Source organism: Diadema antillarum, unplaced genomic scaffold, assembly GCF_040938485.1.
Source record: "Diadema antillarum isolate AM-2024a unplaced genomic scaffold, OU_Dant_1.0 seq00002441_RagTag, whole genome shotgun sequence".
In the NCBI taxonomy this organism is placed as follows: domain Eukaryota; kingdom Metazoa; phylum Echinodermata; class Echinoidea; order Diadematoida; family Diadematidae; genus Diadema; species Diadema antillarum.
The window spans coordinates 63,583-82,008 of record NW_027273048.1 but is presented as its reverse complement, the minus strand read 5'-3'; the positions used below and the strand labels follow the sequence as shown (position 1 = coordinate 82,008).

The following is an 18,426-nucleotide window of genomic DNA, read 5'->3' as shown; positions in this document are numbered from 1 at the left end:
CGCAAACGCACTCACTGTTCACAGCGAAAATATGGCCAATTATGCTTGGCTGACACAATATTTTTGCATGAATACAGTAGATAACTCGTTGGTTGTAGCGTTAAAATCAACACAATGTTAAACGATCACTTTCCTAGCTCGAGAAGACCAAGGGAAAATGAAGAATGCCATCAGTGAAAAAGACAGGAACATTCAATAACATAGAACCGAAATTTAGTATGTTTGCTTGACGTCCTTACAATGCCACATAATTATGTCCAGAGTGTTATACTATACGAAAGAAGTAAAAACAGCTAATAATATATCTTATTCTGATACTTTCAGTACAGGTTCATCCCGATTTATAGAAATCAGCTTGCGGCTCAATTCCCCTTATCAACCATCCCGTGCCAAGTCACTGATTGCTGTTACCATGGGAACAGGCTCCTCCCCAGCAATCATCCTGCGGATGTTGTCCACCACTTCCCGCACGTCGTACTTGCAGATGCGGGTGCTCCAACCCGTGCCGATTCCCTCGCTGCCGTTGACCAGCACCATGGGTATGATGGGCACGTAGTTCTGCGGCTCGATGCGCTGGTTGTCGTCGTCATGGAGATACGTCAGGAGGTTGTCGTCACAGGCGGGGAACAGGAGACGGGCCAGTGAACTACAGACAAGAAAGAGCAGATAACAGTTTATATGTTTACAAAATATATGCTGCAGGCTTTGAGCTTATGCATGCCTGCCAAGTTCAGTGGCAGATGAAATATATATTGACTTTGTTTCAAAACAGGAGCAGGCATTTTATCTTCAATTTCCAAATTGAGATGATTCATCCACATTAATCTTCCCACTGAACTATAAAGAAATTTCATGACCGTTGTCACAGGAGTACATTCTTCTGGAGCACAATACAATATGATAATATTGTGTTAATGTTTTATTAAGTTTATCTATGTTGATCTTTCGCTTTGGTCACATACCTGAGCTGGGTGAAGATGTAGCGGGGACTGGCTGCATCCCTGCCCCCGCGCAGCCGGGTGCCAAACTGACCGATAGGCTGCAGCAGGTTGAGGTTGTTGCTGCCCACAAAGTTCTGGGCCAAGTTTATGATGGTACTCATCAGGGATTGCTGTCGAATTCAAAACGAACGCGAATAGTTGTAAAAATAGCAACAAATTTCCACACTGGCCTTCACAAATACAATCTCCATGTATCATGTCGATCTATAATATTTACGAAATGTATACAAGTTGCGTTGCATTTTCTATCAAGACAGTCTTTGATACATACGTAAGTAGTAATTCTGCCCGATCCTGAGCCTTTTTAGTTTTAATCATCAGCTATATGTCAAGCGTTTCCGTTGGAAATGTAAGCATTGTCGATGGTATATACGGTTCTTGAGATCAGGAATGAAATCCAAGATCACTTTCGGGATGTTTTAAGATAAATCAGGTCCACTGTCATTGTCAAACTGCCTATACTTCAGACAAGGGTTGGGGCATGCAATACATGGATTCCATTTTGCACAATATAAATCGTTAATTGACCTTCTGCCTAATCAACCTCTCTGTTTTGAAGGAGACCATTAATGGTATTTTTCATTCATTTCTTACATGATTCTTGTTGAAATTGGTGACGTCATTGAAATCTTTAGTACTAACTATCTACTAGTAAATACGTAATTTTATGCGAGCCAACAAGATGTGCGCATGTTTTTCAAATCATTTCTTCTTCAGTTACGTATTAAACGGCTTCCTAGCTTCCGTTCGGACTACATTTCTTTTCATTTTTTATTTGGTCAGAACAGAATCAAAAGTTGAAATGTGTGGCTGGGCATGGCTCACTTCACCGAAGCGATAGGACGTGATCTCCGAGACAGCGGCCGCCAACTCGACCACCTTCACCTCCTCGTTATCGTACTTCTCGAAGCAGGTGTAAAGGACCTTGCGCTGGCTTGGTTTCAGACCTGCAAGAAAGCGGGTAGTATATTAGCGGAAGATGAGATAAGACGTTGCACCATACATTATAACAAGATCAATTGTTTACAGGGATTAGCAATAATTACGGCCCATCTTCACATTGTAACTAGTATGAGCATGAGTTGTGTTTGATGAGATCTATCTAGTGATATCCATGAGTTTTCAAGGATACTCTTTTATAGGTTCTTACCGAAAAATGAAGTTGTAAGGCTTACTAAGGGACCTACAAAAATACATTGTACATCGTAATTAGCAAGGCCTTAGACTTCGTATTTTACGGCAGAGCAGGGCAGATATACAGGGCATGCATACAAACAGCAAAGCAATACCAATCGGATTAAGACTAGATGAAGAATATAACTGAATTAATCAAAAGATGTGATATCAAACCGGAGATATGCACTGCACTTTTAAAACAGTCTTATTTGACCATGATTGTAGAGCAATCTACGCTCTGTACCATCTGCCATTGCGGGAATGCATCTTTCGTTGTCTTGGAGAAAGTAAGCAACCAGCTCCTTATTGATGAAGTCCTTGTAGCTGATTCGACCGGTTTCTTTACTGTACAGGCTCCTCTGTTACACGAAATAAAGATAATTATAATGATTATATACAATGATATTTGAACAATAAGATGATAGATTTTAAGCGAGAAGAGAATGTGAGCGGATGAGAGAGGGAGAGAGAATTAAGATAGAACAAAATAATATGCAAAGATAATTATATCGTCGAATGACTGAGCAGTATATTGGTAGATACATGATAAGACAAGGAAAGAACGATAGAAATAAAAAAAAGGTGAGAGAAATGGAGGGAGAGATAGGTTAAGAAAGACAGAGAGGGTGACAGGCACTAGATTTAGGAATTGTAACTAAAATTTGATCTAAAAAAAGACATTGATTTGAACTTTTGATAAACGGTGTCCCGATTGTAATGATTTGTGAGGTCATCAAAAAGCAGAGATCACTTGCACATGGTCATTCTTTGATAAGACGAAATCTACGCGCATACGAGTTTGCTTCACTGAGAAAGACCAACATGGTGTATACAGTGCACCCGGAAACGAAGAGAGCTAGTGTGGGTGGCAACGAAGAATTATATCGTCTATTCAGAACAATTCTCATTTTGTAAATTTCGTAACCCAGTCAATTTACCAGTAAAGGAAGTAGTGTAAACGGGATCATATCCCAACGAAACCGACACCCACGAGTCACAAAGCCCAAGATTTCGACATTGAAAACAGGTCCATGAGTCATACAGCTCACGAGTCAGAGAGCCCATGTTCGACACTAGGCAAAAACAGCCCACGAGTTTGACAGATACAACATGGGGCTTAATGTGTCGGTTTCGTGGGCCTTGTTTGCTTAGCGTCGAACTCATGGGCTGTATGACTTGTGGGCTGTATAACTCATGGACTGTATGACTCATGGGCTGTAGGACTCGTTGGTGCCGGTCTCGTGACGTGCACCCGTGTAAACTGGTCGTTGTATCTTGAGACGCTGGAGTGAGCGCACATTGTTTTACCTCTTCCATTCCAACTTCTCTATTCTTACGTCTCTCCACCATGAAATCAACCATCCAAGATCTGCGCTCATCACATTTGCGCCTGCTGAATGCCTGTAAAAAATGCAATCCGAATATCATTTACAATGCAAAACAATTATTACAAAATTATTGTTAAACGGTACAATTTGCCAAATGAATACTTGTATTATATACTACCTTTTGTTGGATGGAAATTAAGTTGAATTGGATTTATTTGAATACGATTTATCAATAGAGAGGGAGAGAGAGAGAGAGAAGGAGTGAAAGACAAACAGAAAAAAAACCACACATACACACACACACACACACACACACACACACACAATTAAACATACATGCCCACATGCATTTACATTATGTGACTGTATGGAATCTGAAAAGGTGGTTTGGAAACGTATCGAATAATAATGACTTGTCTCGCGATTTCATCCCTGTGTTTTCATATCATAAAAATAAATGTAATATAATTTGTGGTTTTCCGTGCAAAACAGTTACACGATAATTTATATACACATTCTATTTACATTTCTAACGATAAATTCGAATATCTTTCACGTATTCGTTGATTCAGTTACGTGTCACAAAAAACAACAACATCACAAATAAGGAACTTACAAAAGTACCCTTTTTGCAGTGAGCGGGTTCACTTAGTCAGTGATAGGTCAGGAATACTAATACTGTACATTTAAAAAAATGTAATATACAGACAAACCTACCTCAAATAGTAAAACGAATTCTTTACCATGCTCAAGAGGTGAAATATACAATTTTATGGAAACAAACTTGCTTCATTCCAAAGAAAGAAATGAAAGTGAATCTAATTGATACACATCTACTTGAGATATACAGTATACCAGCTCGATAGCTTCGTCGTCGTGGGGTCCCTCGTAGTTAAAGGAAATCTTGTGACGATGCATGTCACTGAAGTACTCCTTGGCCTCCTTCATCGTGCTGGTTCCAAGACCTGGAGGAGGTGAGTACAGAAAGAGGGTGTGGTGTGTTTGTGTGTGTATGTGTGTGAGTGAGTGAGAGAGATACATTACATACTTACTGACAATTAGACAAAACAAAAATCAGATGGATTGAGTGGATAGATAAACAGACACAGAGATAGAAATAGCAATGATCATAGTTAGCATAATATGATTTTACTATTAGTAAAGTTAATCTTAAATGTACCATTACTCGGCGCGATTGCACTATAATGCGATGATAGTTAGGTTTTGTTTTGGCAAGAGCTATGAGTCATACTGGAGGAAATTTGCAAAATCATCTAGGCCGCGAAGAGCCGATGCCCATTATGCAGCAAGAAGAGAAATAAGATGATATGATTATGACCTTTTGGTTTAAACGATTCGCAGACACAAACCTTTGTAAAACTTGACTTTCCAACCTCTTGAATTTGTAGTATGTTTCTTCCATTTCTTCAACTCTGAGTTTGAAAAGAAGTGAAACTTCTGCTCTTCCTTAGAAACCTAAACAGAAGAGTAGATAATTATCCAAACTTATTGAAACTTATAAAAAATACATCCACAAATCGATGGATGTTGAAATGCACGATTATAAGGTTACTGACACATGTCAAAGCGGAAAGAGCTAATATGCAAATAAAGATCATGGCGGTGTAACTTGTCGTGTATCCGATCACTTGTCAAACTTGTATTTTATTTCGCTGACAATTGCAGGTAAGCGAAGTCTTGTTGTCGGCAGATTTAATCGTATAAAACACAACCTTTTGCTGTTCTATTGACTAAGACAGCATGTGAACAAAGGTATTAAAAGTTGAGACAACAAATGCAAATGAAATGGATGGAATCTAATGTTAAAATTTTCAGACCAAAAACTCTCTATATTTCCCATAATCTCTTCATCATGCCGTGAGAATGCATCACGACTGTCATGTTCTATGAGGGACTACAGAACTTGCAAAGAGGGTGACTTATCAAAGGAACTGACCCCCTTTAAATGACCAGAAAATATACCAACAATAAATATTTCGGACAGTGTGACTATCGTATCAGAGCACAAGAAAAATAAACATCGTACACTTCTTTTATTCAAGTTGCCTTTGGCATCACTGTTTGATGAAATTCTCCTTCTTGAAACGGTTACCTTGACGACGGGAGTGACGAACTGTTCGAGGAAATCTCGCCTCAAGAGGGCGGGCCAGTTGTGATGGAAGAAATTGATGAGCAGTCCCTTAAAATGGGCCCCTTCCACGTCCTGGTTGGCAATGATCATGACCTTGCCGTAGCGGAGGCTGTTGAGGGACTCCGGAGTGTCATACAGCTTCTCGAACTCGAGGCCCAATATTGCCATGATGTTGCAGATATCCACATTGTCCCTGACCTTTAGACAATTTACGGGGAGCAAGGGAAGAAGGCGCGTCATCCACTCACGTTAAGTTTGGATTTTTTTTTCTCTGCCGTGACCCCTAAAAAAGCTAATAGATGATGATAAGCGAGCTGCAACAAAACTGGAAGTTCCGTCTAAAGGACTAGACAGTGAGGATAAAGCCCCTCTACTGAGAATAAAGATTGAGAGTCTGTGTTTGCAGCAAATGTGCCACAAAAGTTCCTCTGCAAAGCACAGTGTCTCTTTCAAATCCCGGCATTACAAAAAGTCTACACACGTCGGCGGACAAACTCTTAATGAGGTATGATGTCATATTTTCATTAACATACAACCAATTCTCGCTATCGCCAATGACGTAAAAAGTACCCGGATGTTCATTTAAGCGTCATTTACGGTGCATTATGGGATAGTCCGGTAGCAAAGTCACTTCCGTTCGTACGCGCGTGATACGTGACTAATGCTATTTACACACACAACCGACTGTATTCTACGTGTACTTCCGGTTTTCTCGACTTGAATTACAGCTTTAATATGATTTGAAATTTCTCCATTCTTAAGAAATTGCTGTTAATACGACTATTGGTTGTTGCTGCGAAGCTGCCATATGTTGTTCGCACGACAATAAATGAAAAAAAAAATCTGCAGAAATAGGACCCTTACTGGCATGCGAGACGTGACGTGGCCGCGTGGGTGAAGTTTGCGGGTGACTCCACAGCGCAGTACGTGCACGCGCGACTTACTAGTAGTGGTAGTATTATAGTAGCACTAGGTAGTAGGCCTAGTGCCTACGTACATTGTACGTACTTACTTGGAAGAAATTGCTTCGGAGACAGGATAAGTTCGAGATCACTGTTCGTTCCCGATTGTGTTCGTGACATTTCGACAGAGAACAAATAAAAAAAAAAGATGGGCATTCCATGACGATATACTGTATATCCAGGTGGGTGAATATTTTCCAGCATATTTTCAGCGTATGCAGAGATGACTGATCTGTGATGTGCACATCGATCGCATGATCAAGCAGTACGCCGTACCGATATGTGTTATGTAATTAGCTTATGCGCTGCGTGCAGTGGTGCATGTTGACTGAAAGATCGGTCTGTATCTGTTCGTCGGGGAATGTTCCGCGAAGACTGCGTCTGGCTTCACCGATCCCCTCCGTCTACGGAGGACAGCGTTAATGGCAAAATATAAAAGAGTCCACCGGACAGACGGATCTTTCTGTCTATGGTGCATGCTAATGCAAGGCCGGCCGCCGGCGGGGACTACAGTGTACGAGTATGACAGGCCTGCCTGGCCACCGCTGGCTCGGGCGGTACAGCGGCCTATTGGCCCACTGTACTAGTATCCGTGGTCGGCGCTGCGCTATAGGTAAGGTACACGTACGCGCACGCTAGCGTTGTGCAAATTATGCCCCGCGCCGGAAGTGCCCTTGCTACCAAGTGCCCTAAATCTTGACGAAAAAGCCACATCCGGGTACTTTTTACGTCATTGGCGATAGCGAGAATTGAAACCCGTTGCTGGTAGTGTATAATGAATATTCATTAATTGATCACGCGTTGACCTCATTTGCATACAAACACAGGTCAAAGATATTAGCCAATCACGAGCTAGCGCTCGACGGCTGGCTAGCGTGGTCGCGCTCCGCGAAATACCAGCATGCGATGCGCGCAGCTAGCTGTATTATGCATGCACTGAGGGGATAGCTAGCTAGCTATACTAGTAATATAGCTAATGTGACTAGATGTAGTTGTATACGTAATATTACGTATGCATGCAACACAAGAAAGTGTTAGAACTTATTTCATATTTGGACTTCATCGAGTAGGGCTCTAGACCTCTATTCTACAAGTACGAGACTACTTCATTCTGGAACCAATGAATGAACACCCAACCCAAAGACCAAGGAGAAGATGTGCTTCATATTGCATCGGACATTTCAAAAAACTTCAAGAACTTCCAGAATTAGGCCTACCGCGGAGACCCAGGAGAAAACAACTGCAGTGCCAGTGGAACAAAAAGTCAGCATTTGATGTCGAGGTAGGCCTAACGTTAAACTCTACTAAACATCATTCTAATATTTTGAAGCATGTTTAAGTATTGTCTCATGTAACTGTTAGCGCCGATGTAGAATATAACGAATCAAACTAGTGTAATTTATAGAGGGGATTAAACTAGTAAAAGTCAAAACTATTTATGCATTCATCAAACAGTCACTAGTAAAAACAGTCAGTAACACTAACAGTAAGGTATACTGTAAGGTATACACTTACACTTACTGTAAGGTAACACTTACTGTAAGGTATACACTCTAGTCTGTAGTGTACTAGCTATAGTAACTAGTAGTACGTAGTATTAACGTAGTAACAGCACCAACCGTAACCCGGTCCACCAGGGTCAGTGAGCGGTAATTAACACGAATGAGCCTTTTTCTTGCGTATTCAGCGGCAGTTAAATAACGTCCCTCAATTGTTCTAGCCAAGTTACAGTCTCGGGAGCAGGCCTCAGGCTTAGGGTGTAAATTAGGTCCCCCAACATGGACCATGTTGTCAGGAAGGCGGGTGATATGAGCGCCCATCTGGGGGGCGTTTCATCAACAAGTTCGTCGGAGGTTTTCACCGACAAATTTGCTATCAGCCAATCAGACGCAAGGATTTCAGTAGCTTTCAACAGTTGTCAGTGTATATCACTGACAAAAAGTTTACCGTTTCATGAAACGCATCACGTCCTCGACCACGTAATCGTAACACCATGGTTACTTCCTGTCTCCCCCCCCCCCCCCTCCCCCCGACCCGGGGGAAAAAATGGAAAAAATTGGATTAATTTTTTTTTTCATCATTTCATTTTCATTTTCATCGACTGTAAATCTGACGTTAGTGTTTAATAACTGTCAACCATATTAAAGCACTGAAGCACAGCAGTATTTAATAAAAAAAGTCCCAGTAAAAAAATAATATCGAACACTTTAGAGACAGTAGTGCGTGGGTAGCTTTTTTCTTATTTCCGTGAGTATTATACTATACTTATAGCACAAGGTGATAGCTTATTAAGTATATTGTCTAGATTGTTCATCTCATTCTAGAAAATCGTTTTCATCATTTCATTTGATAACTTATCATAGAAACTCTAGTTCTTAAAATTAATTATTGATGCTCTGTTTATTTTTACATGAAAGATTCTGGAGGAAGATGATCACACGGTTTTAGTTCACTATACCGGATGGGGGGATCAGTGGGATCAGTGGCTGGAAAAGGTAAGATGTATTTTCCAAAATTTAAACTATGGTCAATGGAAAGCCAAATGCCTGTTGACTCCTGCTGATGTGCATGGATGCTGCATACATCTCATTTTATTGTGCTACTTATTCATCTTCACATGTACTTGAATAGATTTTCAAACATTTTTTTCATTTTCTCAAACCTAAGCTCAAATAAAGATAAAAAATACTCCAGAGCACAGTCTGGAGAGGACATCATTTGCCAAACACAAATCAGTTCAACTAACAGGAACGTACAATAGATACTGCAATGTTGTCTTCCCAGAGCTGATCACTTCTTCATAATTATATACAATACCAGCATAGAAGAGAATTCCTATGTCAGAAATGCTGTCCATCTCTTGGAAAATGAAGGCACTGTGAATGTGTTGTACAAAGTCCCTAAAAAAGTCCTATGCTCCAAAAGCTCTTGGGAAGTTAAATTCCACTGTCAATTGTAGAATTTAGTTTAGCTGACTTGCGTTTGACAAATGATGTCACCTTATAGAGTGTGATCTGGAGGGTTGTTTATATTTATATTTTTGTTTTTAGGGGGAAGCTTAGATTTGAGGAAATGATATGATTGACAAAAATGTTAGAAAATTTGTCATACATTGTATACAATGTGAAGATGAACAAGTAACGCAATAAAATGAGATGTATGCGGTATTGCACGTCACCAGGAATCAACATGTATAATTGGTAGAGATGCTTGTTCTTAATTGTGTAACATAATTCAAATAATCTATCAGGAATCTTCAGTCACGTGTCTTTTCGTGCTTACTTGAATGCCCTATGGTATATGGAATCTAAATAATGTTTTTACTCTGTAGATTGCTCTAATGTGAAACTGAATGCCCATTATGAATTTTTTTTTTGTTGCCCTATATCGAAATTGAATGACTCTCTATACTCTTCCATGCACTAATACGAAATTGAACAGGAAAACGTATATTCCTAATCATGTAACCCATGTTTAACATTAAACTGCCGAAGGGATAAAGCCATTGTTATAATTCAGTTATACATTGTACATGATTCCTTTCTACCTACTTATCCTTCGTGTGTATACTTACCACTTCTCTAATAAATGATGGGTGCTTAGTATTATCATCTTTGATTTACAGAGAGATTGTATGAACTTGACTTTTAATTTCAGGCGGATCTCATCACCAAAGAAGATTTTTCAGGCAGCTGCGGAACAGCAAGTGATGTCAAGACTGCGCTCAGGCTTGCCATAAAGGAAAAACTTACAATCAGCATAAACCAGAATCCGGAGTGCGTGGCACGTGTCCCTGTAGATCCACTGGTGTTCGAGGAAGTATTTGCACTTTGTAAAAATACTCAAGACCGTAACCTAATGAATGAGCTGAATGCCATCCTCGGACCCGACTGGAACGTAAGAATAACCAATATGGCAGGGGATTTCGCATACGTGAAAGAAAAGGGCCTTTACCTAAAGCTCAGGAAAATGAGACCAATTACCGAATTTGTGGAACGTAGTGGTACCCTGCAAGAACATCACCTGGAGAGAGGGCACTATCTGATGTTGAGGTTCATAAGGTCGTATGGAACTCGAGAAGAGTGGAAACAACAGAAATGAAGTCAAGACACAACAACGTTTTGTTTCAGGGTTGTTTAAGAGTTTTACAGTTTCTTAGTTTCAAAGTTATTGAGACATTTTACACTCACACGTCATTTCCATATTTTTTATGCAGTTTGATTCATTCATGAACTATGGCATACTTTTTTTTAAATGTAGATTTGGCTTTTGTTACTGAAGTTACAAAGTTACATATGCATAAGGGTCCACAACAGGTTTCAAACATTGTGTTTTCTTCTATATGTCAACATTATTCTATGAATATTTCTTCAACTCCTCGTCTACTGAATGCAATAAAATCGTATCTAATCAGACCTAAAGGACTTTTTTCTCGAATAAAGCAGTCACGACGTGGAGGGAAGCAGCGAGCTCTGTTCAGTAAGTGGCTTAAAAAGACAAAGACATGGCAGCTTAAAATTTTGCAGTCAGAATGTCCGCAAAAAAGTCTGCTTGATACCATAAAGAAACTGAAAAGAAAAAATGAGAAGTTGACAGACATAAAACAGAAGCTTGAAAAAGCTTTGAAAAAGAATGAACGCCTTGAATTGATCAGGAAAAAGTACAAGAAACGTGCTCTGCATCTCTCTATGTTACTGAGAAATAGACAATCAGGCAAGCGATCAGCATGGATGAGAAAAGAACATTACTCAAGGAGACATGCCAGGAGACTCTCAATGCATCTCAAAGAAGAGTGTCGGGCCAGGTTGCAATTTCTTGATTCGTGGGGAGTTCGTGTCATACATATCACTGTAACAGACACAAACAGTGGAGAACTGAAGGATATTTCTCTGATTGAAGATACAGAAGAGTTGTGTAGCATGACAGGATGCAATGAAGAGGACATTTTACAAAGGGTAAATCTCGCCGTGCTAGTAAAGGATGCTCATGGCATCTCAGATGAGTCTTGGAATGCACTTGCGTGTATCAGCAATATCCCGAATCTCAAAAAAGTAAAAAGCCACATGACAATCACTGAATGCGAAATGGATATCCCTTTGTCCAAAACCAAGTCGTCTAACCCAGGAGTTCAAAGAGATATAAAGGTACTTTTAAAAAAAGAAATTGAATGTCTTGTAGACAAGGGCATACTTGGAAAAGGTAAGCAGAACGTAGATGTGAAGATAACTGGAGATGGCACAGTGGTAGGCCATTGGCATTATGTGAATGTCACATGTACAATTCTAAACGATGAAGCCAATGCAACTTCCGCAAGTGTACATCATCCCATAGCGATACTTTGCGATGAAGAGAAATACAGTCAGTTGAAAGAACACTTGGTGGATATAGTGCAGGATGTAGCTTCCTTCACAAGTGTTGTCATTGACGAGTTGGAGTACACTATTCGATATCATTTATCAGGAGATTACAAGTTTCTTCTAACCATCTGTGGAATGGGAGCGGCCAATTCCAAATATCCGTGTATCTACTGCCTGATTGATAGTCAACATTTGCATGTTACAGCTCCAAAACAGCCCAGGAGAATCGGTGAAAAGGGATATTCCTGTGTACGAGATCCTATATTCAAGTCGATCGGAACGGAGAACGTAGTTTTTGATACGTTGCACATGTATCTTAGAATCACAGACAGGTTACTGAAGAAGATTATTCAGATGATCAACGAGCTTGACTTGCAAGAAATTGGATCAGTGAGTAGGTGTTATGCTCCTGAAAAAATGAAAAGATGCGCTAAGATGGAAGACATCTTGAAGAAAGCAGGTGTGCGTGGTGCTCCTCTGGCTTATGACAAAGATGCCAAAATGGTCAAATGCCGGGATCTGAGAGGACCAGAAAAACAAAAAGTTGAGAAAGTCTTGGATGACATAGAAAAGCTTGTTGACTCTCATGCACACGGACATGTAGTGGTAAATGCATGGCGCAGGTTTAGGGTTCTGTATGACGATGTTCGATCATTCAAGAAGGCTGAGGCCATGTCTCCTGACAGGCCTGCCAAATTGACAAAGTTGAGAAATGACTTGGTTGAGTGGTATGACAACCTGGTAGATGCTTGCACTTCGAAGATAGCAACCCCCTACATGCATCTCTTTGTAGTACATGCCGCTGATATCATAGAAAGGCTAGGTTCTATCCACATATTCAATGCTCAGGGACTAGAAAAATTAAATGACATGACAACAACGGAGTACTTTAGAGGTACTAATCATCGAAGAGGAGTTGAGTCACTAGTCCAGATCATGCGAAGGAGCAATAGACGCCTCTACCGTGCACACAAAGGCATAAAACTTCCACGAAAATCCTACAAGTGTGGAAAGTGTGGCAAATATGCTGGCCATAATAGTGCTACTTGTCAAATGTAGAATTATGTCACAATGAATCATAAATGGTTCATGCACATCCAGTCACCCAGACCATACAGAAGCAATGAAAAATTAATATGGATCTTTATGTTCATCGTTTTGTATAATAGTACAGAGATGTTGTTGATGTTCAAGGTAGTATGCATGTCCAAAAAAAAAAGGAGAAAAACGCAGGTGTTTAAACTTTGGGGTACTCTGCCCTACTTTGGGTAAAGGAATCAATTGACAAAACTGACAGTTATTGTAAAAAAAAAAAAGATAAATGTTTCTGTCATTCTTTATTGACGCCAATGTAATGTCATGATGTCTTGCCCAGCACATCACTTGGTAGGATGAGTGTCCATGCACAAGAATTGACTACTAAGAGCGCACTAGATAGAGTATGAAAATATCACTAACTCAGATTGGATGGTATGTCATTTGCTTCCAATTGCCAAAGTAGAGCAGTACTGTTCTGATGGAAGTCAACTTTTTGAAACTTAAAAATTACCCTTTGAAGAACATTGCATAATTGTGTATCTTTCCTGAGAATATAAGGGTATAAAGTTCTATTTTCAAATGTCACCGTTTCATGTTTAATAATGTTACTATGATGGATGTACATGGCAAACTTTTTATGCTTCCGCCAGAAGAGGTCCGAGAAGTTTTCGGGTTGTCCGTCCGTCCGTGGATCAATCAAAATGCTACCAATTGTATATGATTTAAAGAATACAATGCCATCTAAAAAGCCCGTAAAAGAATCGTTGATGTAATATGCATTAGCTTCTATGATCGCAGGTCTCAATTACTGGTATGTCTTGAACATTATGTGCACTTCATTGAGCCGTAAGTCTTTACGCAATAATCATGATAATGACAACGGCTTGCAACTATGCAAACTACTAGTATTTCTTCAACTTTATTTTGAAATAATTTTTAAAATGTTTATATTTGATTTTTTTCAAACATATCTCACGTTTATAGAGTACAGCTTTGGGTCAAATTCTACTTTTTATAAGGTGTTCTGAATTTTTGCAAATGATAGTGCAGTATCATTGTTAGGACCTATTGTATTCCTTCACAGTACATGCTAAAGTGCTGTGTCGTGCACACTTAAAAAAGTGTTCATAATCATATCCATGTATATCAGTTAAACGACTTAGAAGCAATGAACACATGGCCCAGTTGTTCTGAAATAGAAATGAGTTTTGGATATGGATTCCTAAATGGTAGTTCTGAATACATGCACTCTGATACAATGATGATACAAACAGGTAATACATTGTACTATATTAGCAACTGAAATTTTCATGATGTTCCTTGTTATCGTTGCAGATTATGAAATTTATATAAGGTTATTTTTTTTTTTTTAGGGAATGTGGTGAATTATAATGTAATTCATTTTAAATCTTTCCAAACCTCCGTGAAATGTATAAATTGACTCTCTCATAATCGAAATATCCTAAAGATAAAGTCATCAAAAATATAATTGTATTGGCTGGAATAGTTTAGCTTATGAGTCATGCAGCCTGCTTCACCCGAAAGCTCATCAGCACTGACCAGTATTTTTGCATTCAAAAGAGAAGACGATACAACCCTTCGTGCCGTCTTCTTCCCTCATAAATGAAAGAAGCAAAACAAAACAAACAAATGGTCAGTCACTGATGAGCCTTATGGTGAAACATCCTGTACGTCTCATTAGCTAAACCATTCAAGCCAATGCAATTATACACACAGCTCCCCTAGTTCAGCGCTTTTCCAAACTTCAGTGTATTATGTATACATTACACTATATTCGTATAAGCAAAAATATACCCCTGTTTTTTTGTTACAAGTTTTACGCGCAAAGGTACAATCCTGCCATGAAATTAATCCGTACATTGTTGACACAATGACTTGTTATTCAATTTCACACGCGCTGGATTCTTTTCTAAACCGTCACATAGTTTTGCAGATATCTACTACCTTATAGGACTAAATATTTAATTGATAAAGACAATAGATGATTTGTACCAATTCTGTCTCTTGTTAGAGCATTTGTACCAGTTCTGTATCTTGTTAGAGAATTTGCACGTATTGTAATTTTGCAGATGACTAAAAAAAAAAAAAGACTGAATAAAAGCAAATGGCTGTTGGTCTACCTTCATATATACACTGTTTTGTGTTTATGTCCAAAAGGTTTTGTCAGTGTATGACATGTGTATACAGCATGTGCTTGTGTCGATTTTGCTGGGTAGAGGTGTGCCTGTGTGTGTGTGTGTGTGTGTGTGTGTGTGTGTGTGTGCGTGTGTGTGTGTGTGTGTGTAAGAGAGAGAGAGAGAGAGTGGGGGGGGGGGGGTGGCGGGGGATCGAACTCAACGGAATCAAAAAGTAATTACGACAGTGCAGAGCGCAGTGACATACAAGTACATTATGCAATTCAGCCACACAACGACATTGAAAAGTGATTAATAGTTCGAAGTTTATTCATAGCCGTACACAAAAATCTAATCCGAATGATTAAGTGTCAATTCTGTAATGATCAAATTGATATTTTTTTTTATATTACTGATGTAATACTTTTCTAGCTGTGCGAGCTGTCTTTAATATTCAATGGGCATATATACCGTATTTTGATTTTGTCATACTCTACTAGTACGAGTAGTAGTACGAGTAGTAGTAGTAGTAGTAGGAGGAGGAGGAGGAGGAGGAGGAGGAGGAGGAGTCGTAGTAGTAGTAGAAGTAGTAGTACGTCCAAAAAAAAGTGTATAGAAGGGATTATAGAAGGCAGGAGATGCAGAGCACGCCAGTGCAGTGTGTGGTGTAAATGAGTGGACAGGAAAGAGTGTCGATGTAGTAAGGCGGCCATGAACAGTACAGAGTGCGGAGGTCACAAAGTACACTGTATCCGATCGCGATGCAGCGAGATCATTATTTTTGAATCTGAGGTTCATTTACATGAAGCCAATCACAGCGATCCAGTGGCGTGAGTAGTGATGAATATTAATGAAATGATCACGCGGTGACCGATTGCCCGAAAACCTATTAGCCAATCAGAATGCGGTATCCTAAAGTGCGGCACGCGTTAAATACAGTGTATCAGAGGCAGATTCCGTCAGCAGCTAAGGAATATGAATATTGCAGAGGTACCTATGGGAAAGTTTTTCCAATTGGCTAGATATTTTACATGAATATTCATTAGAATATGATTATTCATTTTAAGGAGTTACTTTTTGGTTGTGCGACAGGAATAGTGGTTCTTTTACGTCTCGAAGTAGGTCATTCTGATGGGACCTCTCCCTGCCTGTTCGCGCGCACCGCGCCGTTCATATAACGCGCGAAAATGTGTGTCCTTATGCGGAGTTCTGAATCCTAAGGTGAAAAACAGCTAATTTTCAACTCAAAAGGTACCTATGTAAAATGTGTACAGAAATGTAAAATTTCTGCATCTACTCCTTGTGTACGACCTACATTTCCATTTTGATGAGTTACTTTTACTTCCCGAGATATTACTGCGCAGCTTTGGGCTCATGAACTAGACTTTGCGTGTATTAGCCCTATACCTGTCTATGCACTCAGATGAGTGCTTTTTCAAAACGCGCTCTGCGTATGGAAGATGTCACTTTAGAAATTGTAATGGTCTGAAATACAACATTGGAGGGGGATAGAAAGTGACTTCTGGGACTATATATCCTGAAATGAGATGTCATTCAAGTATTCATGTGGTAAATGAAAATTAGATGTTGTGTATGAGTGGGTGGCTCAACGTTCGCCTCTCCTCATGTGCGTAAGGTTGATACCACTTAATCCTGATCATGCTCTTTCACCGAATGTGCATTTTGATATGTCCCGTTTCTGAATAGTACATTTGTACCTCTCACCATCAAATACACACGCGGATACCACTGGTAACATTTCGAAAATTTTCCAGAGGATATACAGAGGAAGATGAAGAATGAACGCAAGAAGAGGCACAGATAAAGACATACATTAGTAGCAAAAAACATCAATTAAATGGGAAGGAAACCCAGTGAAACCAGTTGTTGCAGAAAAGATGGTGCCACGTTTTTGACTGAAGGAAAACAGATTCAGACACTAGAAAAGTGATCATACTGACATTGACCAAACAGTCAAGGACCTGATATCACGGAGGTAGAACCTCCCTGCTGGTACCAGTGTAACTTTTTTTTTTAATGCCCACATGTAAGGAATCGTTGGTGCAAGGACTTCGTGCAGTGGCGCCGCTCTATTATACCAACCTGCCTGGAAGAAGCGTCCCTCACATTCATTAGTTTATACCGGATGGGGTAGACTCCGTAGCGGTCCCTTCCGGCCACGCCCAATCCGCCGCGAGCAAACGCCCTGGCTGAGTCTCCCTCGGCAAGGATCAGCGTACATTTGCTCGAGTTCTCGCCTCCCGCCTCTCTCGCGTCATCGAACTTCGGGATGCCCCGTAGCTTTAAGGGCTTCTGAGATGCTGTGGCTTGCTCTTGGTCAGTAACATTCTGGTGATTATTGTTACAGAGAAAAATGTCAGTCTAGTCGACGTGCCACAGTCAATACAAATTCATCTACATTGTAATTGAGAGGATCCATATATCTTCAATAACATTGATGATTGGTGAAAGGATACGTAAAAGCACAAGGGGTATGATGTATATATACTAATCTACCCCGCAATTGAAAGTCTGTCAGTATGTGGCAGTCCAAAGGAAAACATTTAACTGGTGAAACTTTATACAAAATGTATATGCAAAACTCATCTAAAAGTCATCTTATAACTCCTACATGAAGATCATCAAGCAATGAAGAGCTGTCGCCAAACTCGAAATATGCCAAGGGGAACAAACATCAACAGACCTTTCACTCCAAATATTATTTCATGCAGGTAACACAAAAGGACATAAAGATAAACTGGATACAAACATTGACAAAATAAAACACAATTAAAGCAACCCGTATTTAATGCCCCCACATTCTATCTTTTTAAACGTGTTTTTCTGAGTTCAGTCTAGCAGAGAAATGGGACATTCAACTTTCTACCACACAAACCTGCTCACGGGCCTGGATCCACCTGACGACACTTTCCACGATTCCGCAAGATAGCGCCTGGAACACAAGAAAACAATGCAACGCAAACCTACCAGTTATGCTTTTGATTTATAAAGACATACGTGTACCTCTTTTCCAGTTCTATGAATTGCTCCTGCAACGATTGCTCCCATGAAATATCTGCAAGATATAAAGCAAAACATGAATCCTACCCACAAACATACCCCTAACGCTAATCGTGATCCTCATATCAAACTAAACCTGAAACCTTATCACAATTCTAACCCTAACCATATAAGTCCTTGGAGAAAATAAGACCGGAAGAAAAATGTCGCAGGACCAACTGTCGTGTCACCTTCCTTTCCGCACACTCACACTTTT

General features: G+C 39.9%; 2 protein-coding genes across 2 annotated transcripts in view; one reads left to right on the top strand and one right to left on the bottom strand.

Annotated features, from left to right (window-relative positions):
• The window catches only part of LOC139714805 (DNA topoisomerase 2-beta-like), a 38,517-nt gene that overhangs the window by 4,842 nt on the left and 15,249 nt on the right, over nucleotides 1-18,426 (bottom strand). The window contains exons 7-16 of the mRNA XM_071626460.1: nucleotides 18,046-18,102; nucleotides 17,253-17,498; nucleotides 5,619-5,855; nucleotides 4,876-4,981; nucleotides 4,361-4,470; nucleotides 3,486-3,578; nucleotides 2,422-2,536; nucleotides 1,827-1,948; nucleotides 963-1,111; nucleotides 412-646 (exon numbers count right to left, since the gene is read on the bottom strand). Of these exons, the coding sequence (XP_071482561.1) occupies nucleotides 412-646; nucleotides 963-1,111; nucleotides 1,827-1,948; nucleotides 2,422-2,536; nucleotides 3,486-3,578; nucleotides 4,361-4,470; nucleotides 4,876-4,981; nucleotides 5,619-5,855; nucleotides 17,253-17,498; nucleotides 18,046-18,102 (1,470 nt within the window). The remainder of the gene's footprint in view (nucleotides 1-411; nucleotides 647-962; nucleotides 1,112-1,826; nucleotides 1,949-2,421; nucleotides 2,537-3,485; nucleotides 3,579-4,360; nucleotides 4,471-4,875; nucleotides 4,982-5,618; nucleotides 5,856-17,252; nucleotides 17,499-18,045; nucleotides 18,103-18,426) is intronic.
• On the top strand, nucleotides 11,909-13,152 carry LOC139714801 (uncharacterized). Its single transcript, XM_071626457.1, has one exon. It carries the CDS (start codon nucleotides 12,112-12,114, stop codon nucleotides 13,033-13,035), a length of 924 nt encoding a protein of 307 aa, XP_071482558.1. The 5' UTR covers nucleotides 11,909-12,111; the 3' UTR covers nucleotides 13,036-13,152.

Bases quoted from the DNA above. Each gene is read 5' to 3' on its own strand.
- LOC139714801 (XM_071626457.1), top strand. From the start codon at position 12,112: ATGGGAGCGGCCAATTCCAAATATCCGTGTATCTACTGCCTGATTGAT.